Genomic DNA, 12,433 nt, shown 5'->3' on the forward strand with positions numbered 1-12,433 from the left:
ACCATGAAGACCAAGGAGCTCTCCAAACAGGTCAGGGACAAAGTTGTGGAGAAGTACAGATCAGGGTTGGGTTATAAAAACATATCAGAAACATTGAACATCCCACGGAGCACCATTAAATCCATTATTAAAAAATAGAAAGAATATGGCACCACAACAAACCTGCCAAGAGAGGGCCGCCCACCAAAACTCACAGACCGGACAAGGAGGGCATTAATCAGAGAGGCAACAAAGCGACCAAAGATAACCCTGAAGGAGCTGCAAAGCTCCACAGTGGAGATTGGAATATCTGTCCATAGGACCACTTTAAGCCGTACACTCCACAGAGCTGGGCTTTACGGAGGAGTGGCCAGAAAAAAAGCCTTTGCTTAAAGAAAAGAATAAGAAAACACGTTTGGTGTTTGTCAAAAGGCATGTGGTGGACTCCCCAAACATATGGAAGAAGGTACTCTGGTCAGATGAGACTAAAATTCAGCTTTTTGGCCATCAAGGAAAACGCTATGTCTGGCACAAACACCCCTCATTACCCTGAGAACTCCATCCCCACAGTGAAGCATGGCGGTGGCAGCATCCTGCTGTGGGGATGTTTTTAATCGTCAGAGAAACTGGTCAGAATTGAAGGAATGATGGATGGCGCTAAATACAGGAAAATTCTTGAGGGAAACCTGTTTCAGTCTTCCAGAGATTTGAGACTGGGGACGGAGGTTCACCTTCCAGCAGGACAATGACCCTAAGCATACTGCTAAAGCAACACTCGAGTGGAATGGGAAACATTTAAATGTCTTGGAATGGCCTAGTCAAAGCCCAGACCTCAATCCAATTGAGAATTGGTGGTAAAATTTAAAGATTGCTGTAGACCAGCTGAAACCATCCATTTGAAGAACCCGGAGCAGTTTTGCCTTGAAAAAGGGGCAAAATCCCAGTGGCTGGATGTGCCAAGCTTATAGAGACATACCCCAAGAGCCTTGCAGCTGTAATTGCTGCAAAAGGTGTCTCTACGAAATATTTACTTTGGGGGGGTCTGTTTTTTTGTTGTCTTTCTTGTTTGTTTCACAAACATGTATATATTTTGCATCTTCCATGTGGTGTAAATCAAATGATACAAACCCCCCCCCAAAAAATCTATTTTAATTCCTGGCAACAAAATAGAAAAATGCCAACGGGGTGGATACCTTCGCAAGACTCTGTACTGTTGTTGTTTAGACAATCCAGAATTTTCTGGGGTGGTGCTCAACTTTAGAACGGTTGTCATTCAAAACACCAGAGCCAGAGCTCTGACATCATGTATAGCAGAGCCAGAGCTCTGACATCATGTATAGCAGAGCCAGAGCTCTGACATCATGTATAGCAGAGCCAGAGCTCTGACATCATGTATAGCAGAGCCAGAGCTCTGACATCATGTATAGCAGAGCCAGAGCTCTGACATCATGTATAGCATATTACTGTACAGCCACAAGCGTTCCAATTTAGGTGTTTCTTAATGCCCAAATCCGCCATTTTCAACCCATATATTTACGACTGTAAAGGTTTCAGATTTGACGATGACCTTTATCCTACATTACTTTAAGTCCTCTAGGTTTTTCCAGGTGTTATTTCTTCTGAGTTAAACTATAACTCACATGCTACAGCACTGCGTGTGTGTGTGTGTGTGTGTGTGCAGCTATCTGCTACAGCACTGCGTGTGTGTGTGTGTATGCAGCTATCTGCTACAGCACTGCGTGTGTGTGTGTGTGTGTGTGCAGCTATCTGCTACAGCACTGCGTGTGTGTGTGTGCAGCTATCTGCTACAGCACTGTGTGTGTGTGTGTGTGTGTGTGCAGCTATCTGCTACAGCACTGTGTGTGTGTGTGTGTGTGTGTGTGTGTGTGTGTGTGTGTGTGTGTGTGTGTGTGCAGCTATCTGCTACAGCACTGTGTGTGTGTGTGTGTGTGTGTGCAGCTATCTGCTACAGCACTGCGTGTGTGCGTGTGTGTGTGTGTGTGTGTGTGTGTGTGTGTGTGTGCAGCTATCTGCTACAGCTGCGTGTGTGTCTGCCGTGCATGACCAATGATGAGACTGTCATAACTCCATGGCCTTGCCCTCAGCTCTGTGTGGTCTCCATGGCCTTGTCCTCAGCTCTGTGTGGTCTCCGTGGCCTTGCCCTCAGCTCTGTGTTGTTTCCATGGCCTTGCCCTCAGCTCTGTGAGGTCTCCGTGGCCTTGTCCTCAGCTCTGTGAGGTCTCCGTGGCCTTGCCCTCAGCTCTGTGAGGTCTCCGTGGCCTTGTCCTCAGCTCTGTGAGGTCTCCGTGGCCTTGCCCTCAGCTCTGTGAGGTCTCCGTGGCCTTGCCCTCAGCTCTGTGAGGTCTCTATGGCCTTGTCCTCAGCTCTGTGAGGTCTCCATGGCCTTGTCCTCAGCTCTGTGTGGTCTCCGTGGCCTTGCCCTCAGCTCTGTGTGGTCTCCATGGCCTTGCCCTCAGCTCTGTGAGGTCTCCGTGGCCTTGTCCTCAGCTCTGTGAGGTCTCCGTGGCCTTGCCCTCAGCTCTGTGAGGTCTCCGTGGCCTTGCCCTCAGCTCTGTGAGGTCTCCGTGGCCTTGCCCTCAGCTCTGTGAGGTCTCCGTGGCCTTGCCCTCAGCTCTGTGAGGTCTCTATGGCCTTGTCCTCAGCTCTGTGAGGTCTCTGTGGCCTTGTCCTCAGCTCTGTGAGGTCTCCGTGGTCTTGCCCTCAGTTCTGTGAGGTCTCCGTGGCCTTGCCCTCAGCTCTGTGAGGTTTCCATGGCCTTGCCCTCAGCTCTGTGAGGTCTCCGTGGCCTTGCCCTCAGTTCTGTGAGGTCTCCGTGGCCTTGCCCTCAGTTCTGTGAGGTCTCCGTGGCCTTGCCCTCAGCTCTGTGAGGTCTCCGTGGCCTTGCCCTCAGCTCTGTGTGGTCTCTATGGCCTTGCCCTCAGCTCTGTCCGTGCTACTCTCCTTGCTGTTACTCTCTGTTAGTGTGACGCTTCTCAGACACATATTTAATTTAGTCCTGGATCCACAAAGGGCTTTCAGAGATACCGAGAATGTTTTTAGTCCAGGATTAAGGCTTATTCTATGTCCGGGAAACTGGACCTAAAAATGATCTGTGGATGCCTTGCAATTCCAATGTCCTGCTCTGCGTTATGTTTTCACTGTCATTTACACGACTTCTGCCTCCCTTAGTGTGCCGTTTCCTGTGTTGTTCCAAATGAGTGGAAATTCACTAACCCACGTTCTTTCTCTTTTAGGAGTAAAGCCCAGGACCGTTTTTAAAATCCCCTGGTGGAAGGGACTCCCCTCAAACCTCCAGCATCCAACTCCCAACGTCATGATGGGTTTCATTACATTACTGTGCCTGCCTGCTGGCCCTGTTGTAAACTACAGTGGAGACTACACAGGCCAGCCTATTGTTCTACAGACAGTCTTGTTCTATAGAAATACCTTCTATAGAGCGGGCTTCCCCGTTCAAGTCAATGATGGCATAATAGATTCTAATTCTAATAGATTCTAATTCTATGCTCTGCGCTCTCTATGGTGCCGTTCCTAATCTGAGCTCCATGTGCTTACCTTAGCTTTACTGCCTAAATTGTGATATCAACGGAAGATTAAAGTCAAAAAGAGGTAGTTGAGATTTATGCCTATCGTCAGTCCCATCCGTCATTATAAAAAATAAAATGTATATTTGCATGAGCAGAATTATTATTATTATAATAAAAATAAAATGATCAAGATTTACTGTGAGATAATAAACGAACAGGCTATTAAATCACTTGAACTCTCGCTGAACTCTACAACAGGCAGGTTGATTTCATTCACCGTCTTACTATCTATTTAAGATTATATTATAAACTGTCTTTTTTTTTTTCTTTTTTGGTCAGCGTTCTTTATTTTATTTATGAAATGAAAAATCCATCACTCCGAGAGAGAAAAAAAAAAAGAAGTTAAAACTGGCTGTAGGCTTTATGTGACCTATTAGAGCACACGACAATATTGTTACTCTAATGACTTAGTAGATGGTAGAAGTGCCGACCTCAATGCCGCCTCACTCCACTCCCATCGTCTCAGATAGAAATACATTTTAAATCCACTTTTACAACAATGTCCTGTATGTGTTGTCCTGGGCAACAGCAACTGCAAACAAAGGCAGATTATATCGTCTATATTCAGCAACAAATTATTTTATTCATGTTGTATTCTATATTTTTTTTTGTTTTTTCTGAACATTTTGTCAGTTATTCTTTATTCAAACGTTGTAGCATTATTTCAAAATAGCCTGTGTCCCAGATCTACATCACCCATTGAGCGACATGGAGATGGCATGATGGCACTATCCGACTGGCACCCAGGCTATATTTGAGACGGTTGACAGATTGTTTAAAAAAACACTTTCTAGATGGGGGTTACATAGTTTGTGCCCAGGCTATGTTTGAGACAATGACAAGTCTGTTTTTAAAAAACACTTTCTAGATGGGGGGGGGGGGGGGTTACATAGTTTGTGCCCAGGCTATGTTTGAGACAATGACAAGTCTGTTTTTAAAAAACACTTGTCTCGATGTGGGTTTTACTTGTATTGTTGTGATCTATCTGCAAACGGACACAAATGGTATACATTCTCCTCTGTATTAATTAATGGCTGGACTACAGTTCCCACAATTCTGTGCGTGACTGACTGAAAGGCCCAGGACTCAAACTAACAAGACTGCTCTGTCCAGATGAACATATTTTGGTCTGAAATAACACCCTAATCCTCTATATAGTGCACTACTTTTGACCAGAGCCATATGGGATTCACTATAAAGGGGATATGGTGCTATTTGTGACTCATCCAAAGACAAGTATTTGATCTGATCTGTCAGTCAATCAGGTGAATGTCTCAGAAGCCGTAATAGTTCTGTTCTATCAGTGTCATAGTTGCTTCTAGACACTGATCTTGGGTCGGTTTTGCATTTTCCCTACTATGGCTAAGGTTGGGATTGGGTGGGGGGTCTAATTTTGAATTGAACCTTTATTGTACTTGGCAAGTCAATTTAAGAAAAAAAATCTTATTCACAATGATGGCCTACCCCAGCCAAACCCTTCCACAAACCCAGACGACGCTGGGACTCCCGAATCACAGCCAGTTGTGCTACAGACCCGGGTCTGTAGTGACGCCTCCCTTAGACCTCTGTGCCACTCGGTCCCCAAAAGCTGATCTAAGCTGATCCTAGATCGGTACCTAAAAGGTAAACTTCACCCCAGAGCCAGTATCATCAATATATAACTATATATAGCTACAACCAATCATGATGTTCCAGCACCAACAGAACGTGGAATCGTACAAAGTGGCAAATGCATATTATTGTGATTTTTTTCTTTTTCTTTTCTTGAATAAAATATTGATTATATTATTCTGAAGCTTGTCTCTGTCTTCAGTGGATGTAATGAACTACTCACCTCTTGTAAAAAAAAAAAAAATGTTGCTCATGTACATCTGGAAAAGCTATAATTTCAGTACATTAATTTACTATCTAATATTGTAGGCTAATAACATATAATGCAGAAATGGCCCTCAGACACTGAGCATTGTCCAATGTTTACCACGTGCTGGATTGATTAAATGCCAATTAAGAAAAATGTTTTTTTTTATCAAATTGTAATGGTCACATGCTTCATAAACAACAGGTGTGGAGACTAACAGTGAAATGCTTCATAAACAGCAGGTGTGGAGACTAACAGTGAAATGCTTCATAAACAACAGGTGTGTAGACTAACAGTGAAATGCTTCATAAACAGCAGGTGTAGACTAACAGTGAAATGCTTCATAAACAACAGGTGTGGAGACTAACAGTGAAATGCTTCATAAACAACAGGTGTGGAGACTAACAGTGAAATGCTTCATAAACAACAGGTGTGGAGACTAACAGTGAAATGCTTCATAAACAACAGGTGTGTAGACTAACAGTGAAATGCTTCATAAACAGCAGGTGTGTAGACTAACAGTGAAATGCTTCATAAACAGCAGGTGTGTAGACTAACAGTGAAATGCTTCATAAACAGCAGGTGTGTAGACTAACAGTGAAATGCTTCATAAACAGCAGGTGTGTAGACTAACAGTGAAATGCTTCATAAACAACAGGTGTGGAGACTAACAGTGAAATGCTTCATAAACAGCAGGTGTGGAGACTAACAGTGAAATGCTTCATAAACAACAGGTGTGTAGACTAACAGTGAAATGCTTCATAAACAGCAGGTGTAGACTAACAGTGAAATGCTTCATAAACAGCAGGTGTAGACTAACAGTGAAATGCTTCATAAACAGCAGGTGTGTAGACTAACAGTGAAATGCTTCATAAACAACAGGTGTGGAGACTAACAGTGAAATGCTTCATAAACAACAGGTGTGTAGACTAACAGTGAAATGCTTCATAAACAACAGGTGTGGAGACTAACAGTGAAATGTTTACCTTCCCAACGACGGATATATAAAATGTGGGGGGAACGTCCAGGGCTCTGAGTACTTCCTGAATCCACTGTACATGGGGTACCCATCAAATCGACCAAAGAGTTCAAAATGTCCAGTATTTCTGTGTTCATATTTCAGAACAACATATGGGTTCTTTAGATATTCATAATGATTTTTAAAAATCCATGTTGCAAATTATTACTAACCCAAACAATGAGGGCCTTCTACACCTTCAGAGAAGGGCTAACCAATCACAGTGAGGGCCTTCTACACCTTCAGAGAAGGGCTAACCAATCACAGTGAGGGCCTTCTACACCTTCAGAGAAGGGCTAACCAATCACAGTGAGGGCCTTCTACACCTTCAGAGAAGGGCTAACCAATCACAGTGAGGGCCTTCTACACCTTCAGAGAAGGGCTAACCAATCACAGTGAGGGCCTTCTACACCTTCAGAGAAGGGCTAACCAATCACAGTGAGGGCCTTCTACACCTTCAGAGAAGGGCTAACCAATCACATTTTGACTTATAATGGGTGGGACAGTTGACTAGAAACCACCGCGCAATAGCTAGCAGTCGTTTCCCAAGGTCTAGCTAGCAGTCGTCTCCCAAGGTCTAGCTAGCAGTCGTTTCCCAAGGTCTAGCTAGCAGTCGTTTCCCAAGGTCTAGCTAGCAGTCGTCTCCCAAGGTCTAGCTAGCAGTCGTTTCCCAAGGTCTAGCTAGCAGTCGTCTCCCAAGGTCTAGCTAGCAGTCGTCTCCCAAGGTCTAGCTAGCAGTCGTTTCCCAAGGTCTAGCTAGCAATGTTTTTGTTGTAGGCTAATTTTCAGTGGCTGCCGCAGGTGTTATCGAAGAGGATGTTGTTACTAATTTGTTAGCTTCTCCCCTTTTCAAGAATAACTTTCAACAAGAAGTTATGTTTCTCAAATTATCAGTGGAATTGTGTTTTTACTGCGCTTCCTGTTGTTAGCCATCTCTTTTGAAAAATATCTTGATATTAATAACTCTCAACCAAAACCGGCTGAGAGTTGAGTTACTGCCTGCACATTATATAGTGCTGAAACTAGGCTGCGTGCACGTGAAGATGCACTACATGACCAAAAGTATGTGGACACCTGCTTGTTGAATATCTCATTCCAAAATCATGGGCATTAATATGGAGTTGGTCCCTCCCCTGTAACAGCCTCCACTCTTCCTGGAAGGCTTTCCACTAGATGTTGGAACATTGTTGCTAGGGACTTGCTTCCATTCAGCCACAAGAGCATTAGTGAGGTCAGGCACTGATGTTGGGCGATTAGGCCTGGCTCACAGTCAGTGTTCCAATTCATCCTAAAGGTGTTCAATAGGGTTGAGGTCAGGGCTTTGTGCAGGCCAGTCAAGTTCTTCCACGCCGATCTCCGACAAACCATTTCTGTATGGACCTCGCTTTGTCCACGGAGGCATTGTCATGCTGAAACAGGAAAGGGCCTTCCCCAAACTGTTGCCACAAAGTTGGGTGCACAGAATCATCTACAATGTCATTGTATGCTGTAGAGTTAAGGTTTTCCTTCACTGGTACAAAGTGAACCATGAAAAACAGCCCCAGACCATTATTCCTCCTCCACCTAACTTTACAGTTGGCACTATGCATTCGGGCAGGTAGTATTCTCCTGGCATCCGCCAAACTCAGAATCGTCCATCAAACTGCCAGATGGTGAAGTGTGATTCATAACTCCAGAGAACGTGTTTCCACTGCTCCAGAGTCCAATGACGGTGAGCTTCACACCACTCCAGTCGACGCTGGGCATTGTGCATGGTGATCTTAGGCTTGTGTGCGGCTGCTCGACCACGGAAACCCATTTCATGAAGCTCCTGACGAACAGTTATTGTGCTGAAGTTGCTTCCAGAGGCTGTTTGGTTCTCGGTAGTTGTGTGTTGCAACTGAGGACAGATGATTTTTACACACTACTCGCCTACTACTTCGCGGCTGAGCCGTTGTTGCTCCTAGACGTTTCCATTTCACAATAACAGCACTTACAGTACACCGGGGCAGCTCTAGCAGGGCATAAATTTGACACACTGACTTGTTGGAAAAGTAGCATCCTATGACGGTGTTACTGAGCTCTTCAGTACGGGCCATTCTACTGCCAATGTTTGTCTAAGGAGATTGCATGTCTCTGTGCTCGATTTTATACACCTGTCAGCAACGGGTGTGGCTGAAATAGCCGAATCCACACATTTGAAGGGATGTCCACATCATTTTGTGTATATATAGTCTATTTCATGTGCTTTGCGATTGTGTAGGCTACTTTGTGCATGATTTCTTGTTGTACTAAATCATTGATAAGTCCTATACCTCCACTACACTACTTTGATATAGGCATCAGTGGGGAAGTGAGTATATGTACTGAAACAGCACATACCTGTGTGTGGCCTCCACTACACTACTTTGATATAGGCATCAGTGGGGAAGTGAGTATATGTACTGAAACAGCTATACACCTCCACTACACTACTGACCCTTTTGTGTTTTTACAAAAAACTCTCCTACATCAGTGCGTTGGTATTACTGTCCTTTCAGCATCGAGAACCTGTCACACACGTAAGGCCTATAATCGATATAAATACTTCAGGTATTCACATTTCCAGAAAGAAGTGTATATTTTTGGTCTGGTCGAAGAAGCGCGGTTTCATGGGTTACTGAATAGAAGCGGATAATTATGAGGTTTTTTTTTATTTTTCTGCTGGTCAGAGACAAGACCGAGACACTCAAAATGTGGTCTGAAGACTGGACTAGAGACCTAGACCCGTATTCACACACTACAACACGGGACTGTATGTTCGTCAACAGAAACAGAACGGGAGGGTAAGATGCGGTTTATTTACACAGCAACACAGTCTAGTCAGGATAACGACTCGTCTACCTCTGTTCGACTCCCTGGGATCAGGGTCCAGAGTAAGTCTGCGCTGCAGACTCGTTGAAGTAGAATTTATCATCCAAATCGAGGTAAGTGATCGCTGTTCTAATCTCCAGGATCTGTTTTCGACCATAGGAAATGACTGCGGAGAAATTATCTACGTATAAAGTCAAGATCAGTGTTAAAAAAAAAAAAAAAAAACATAATAGCAGAATTAGTCATGTTTTTTTTTACGAACTCATTGTTCTGTGGCGCCATCTTCTTCTATGGTATAAAGGCGTTGGCAGCGATTAAATGGGTATTCTGCCACCTACTGCGCAGGTGGATAATAAACATGAAGTAATGCCGGGTAAAACAAATCATATATATATATATATATATATACAGTACAAGTTAAAAGTTTGGACACACCTTCTCATTCAAGGGGTTTTCTTTATTCTTACAATTTTCTACATTGTAGAATAATAGTGAAGACATCAAAACTATGAAATAACACATTATGGAATCATGTAGTAACCAAAAACAAGTGTTAAACAAATCAAAATATTTAATATTTGAGTTTCTTCAATGTAGCCACCCTTTGCCTTGATGACTGCTTTGCACACTCATGGAAAACTTTTGTCTAGTACTGTATATATCCATAAACTATCAATAACTACATTTAAATTGAACTAAATCAGCTTTTCTAACACCATTCTACTCAGGTCCGGTTCAGAAGGATCCTGTGACGGCAGGACAGAAGTCAGTGCAGTGCTTCTGCCATGAAGTCTTGGAGGCCCCAAAAAAACTTCTCGGCTGCAGATATGATGTCTGACCTCCTGGACACTTGTGGCTATAAATGCTACTAAAATTCACCATCTTTACAATAAGTGGGTCACTGCTAGATGGGATACACTTTATGTCAAATTAACATCAAAAGTAAAACAAAATAATTTTAAAAAATCCAAATGCATTGATCGCTTGATTGACGTATAACGTTTGCAACTGGTTGTGATGCATCTTCTTCTTCAACACTGTGGCCTCTTACCCATTCAACTCCCTGAACCGCCTCCACATAGTAGAATTGCTTTTACAGCCCTGATCCTTGACCCTTCAACTTATTTCACCCTAACAGAGCACTCAGGGAATTCGGGAATATGATCCTCGCCACAGTTGCAACATTTTACATTCACAGACTCTTCACTAATATATTCCTTCGGTCTGAAAACTTTTTACACTTTTTTTTTTTTCTCTTAACAGCGTATCTTATATATCCCAAACTTTACAAAGAAAATAATGTAAATACTCATCAAACATCACTAATACAGATAAAGTTTGCTCTTTTTTCCCCCTCATTCTCCGTTACGGGTCAAGAGACGTGCTTTAACTAGTCCTGGAATGTTTTATCCTAAGATATTGATGACCATTTTCCACCCGGGACGCCAGAGAGAACCCTTTTTACCTGTGTACTCCTCCGGAAATCAAAGCTGTCCACTTCATGTGTCAATCATTTTACAAGTTACAAATCACGCTCTTTTTGCTTACATAAACACGATATCAACACCATACCACTCCTGGTTACTATGACTACACAATATCAACACCATACCACTCCTGGTTACTATGACTACACGATATCAACACCATACCACTCCTGGTTACTATGACTACATGATATCAACACCATACCACTCCTGGTTACTATGACTACACCATATCAACACCATACCACTCCTGGTTACTATGACTACACGATATTCAACCCTATACCACTCCTGGTTACTATGACTACACGATATCAACACCATACCACTCCTGGTTACTATGACTACATGATATCAACACCATACCACTCCTGGTTACTATGACTACACAATATCAACACCATACCACTCCTGGTTACTATGACTACACAATATCAACACCACACCACTCCTGGTTACTATGACTACACGATATCAACACCATACCACTTATCCCATCCTCGTGAGAGAAAAAAAACGGTTTCCAAAGGAACATCTTCATTTTTAAAAAACGTCCCAACAAGCAACGATTCATCAGACTCATTTTCCACAACAATTTGACCCCTTTTTTGTGTTCCATTCTTGGACTTCACTGTTGTCATCTTTCTCACTAACTGTACTTGACGCTCTTTCAACCTCAAACAACAGTTCTGTTTCCGCCATCTCAACCCTTTTCAATTTCACCTTTATTTAACCAGGTAGGCCAGTTGAGAACACCTTTATTTAACCAGGTAGGCCAGTTGAGAACACCTTTATTTAACCAGGTAGGCCAGTTGAGAACAAGTTCTCATTTACAACTGTGACCTCTGGCCAAGATAAAGCACAGCAGTTTGACACAGAGTTACACATGGAGTAAACAAAACATACAGTCAATAACACAATAGAAAAAGTTTATATACAGTGTGTGCAAATGAAGTAAGGAGGTAAGGCAATAAATAGGCCAATAGTGGCAAAGTAATTACAATTTAGCAAATTAACACTGGAGTGATGGATGTGCAGATGATGATGTGCAAGTAGAAATACTGGTGTGCAAAAGAGCAGAAAAGTAAATAAAACAATATGGGGATGAGGTAGGTAGATTGGGTGGGCTATTTACAGTTGGGCTATGTACAGCTGCAGCGATCGGTTAGCTGCTCAGATAGCTGATGTTTAAACCTCAGGCCCTGGCAGCCCCATCTTGGTATTTATGGGAGTAAATCGGGGAGCCCAAGTCACATTGTATCCTAAACAAGAAGATACTTGAACGTTGACCGTTTAGTTTTTTATCCTTTCTGGCGGAGGGTTTGTGATCGGCTACGAAAAGCCAACTGACATTTACTCCTGAGGTGCTGACCTGTTGCACCCTCGACAACTACTGTGATTATTATTATTTGACCATGCTGGTCATCTATGAACATTTGAACATCTTGGCCATGTTCTGTTATAATCTCAACCCGGCACAGCCAGAAGAGGACTGGCCACCCCTCATAGCCTGGTTCCTCTCTAGGTTTCTCCTAGGTTCGGCCTTTCTAGGGAGTTTTTCCTAGCCACCGTGCTTCTACACCTGCATTGCTTGCTGTTTGGGGTTTTAGGCTGGGTTTCTGTACAGCACTTTGTGAAATCAGCTGATGTAAGA

General features: G+C 43.2%; 1 protein-coding gene and 1 long non-coding RNA gene across 15 annotated transcripts in view; both read left to right on the top strand.

Moving 5' to 3' along the window:
• epb41l3b (erythrocyte membrane protein band 4.1-like 3b) overlaps window positions 1–5,379 on the top strand; it is a 114,960-nt gene extending 109,581 nt beyond the window's left edge. For all 14 annotated transcript variants that reach the window (XM_065005975.1, XM_065005970.1, XM_065005969.1 and 11 more), the window contains one exon: window positions 3,234–5,379. Coding sequence is in view for 2 of the 14 variants with exons in the window: in XM_065005973.1 (XP_064862045.1) it covers window positions 3,234–3,239 (6 nt within the window). In the remaining 12 variants the exon portion in view is untranslated. The remainder of the gene's footprint in view (window positions 1–3,233) is intronic.
• Window positions 5,380–7,256: 1,877 nt separating this feature from the next.
• Window positions 7,257–10,250, top strand: LOC115126603 (uncharacterized). Its single transcript, XR_003863186.2, has 2 exons — window positions 7,257–9,405; window positions 10,021–10,250. It is a non-coding gene; the product is annotated as an uncharacterized LOC115126603 (long non-coding RNA).
• Window positions 10,251–12,433: the final 2,183 nt, after the last annotated feature.

Source organism: Oncorhynchus nerka, linkage group LG20 (genome assembly GCF_034236695.1).
Source record: "Oncorhynchus nerka isolate Pitt River linkage group LG20, Oner_Uvic_2.0, whole genome shotgun sequence".
Taxonomy (NCBI): domain Eukaryota; kingdom Metazoa; phylum Chordata; class Actinopteri; order Salmoniformes; family Salmonidae; genus Oncorhynchus; species Oncorhynchus nerka.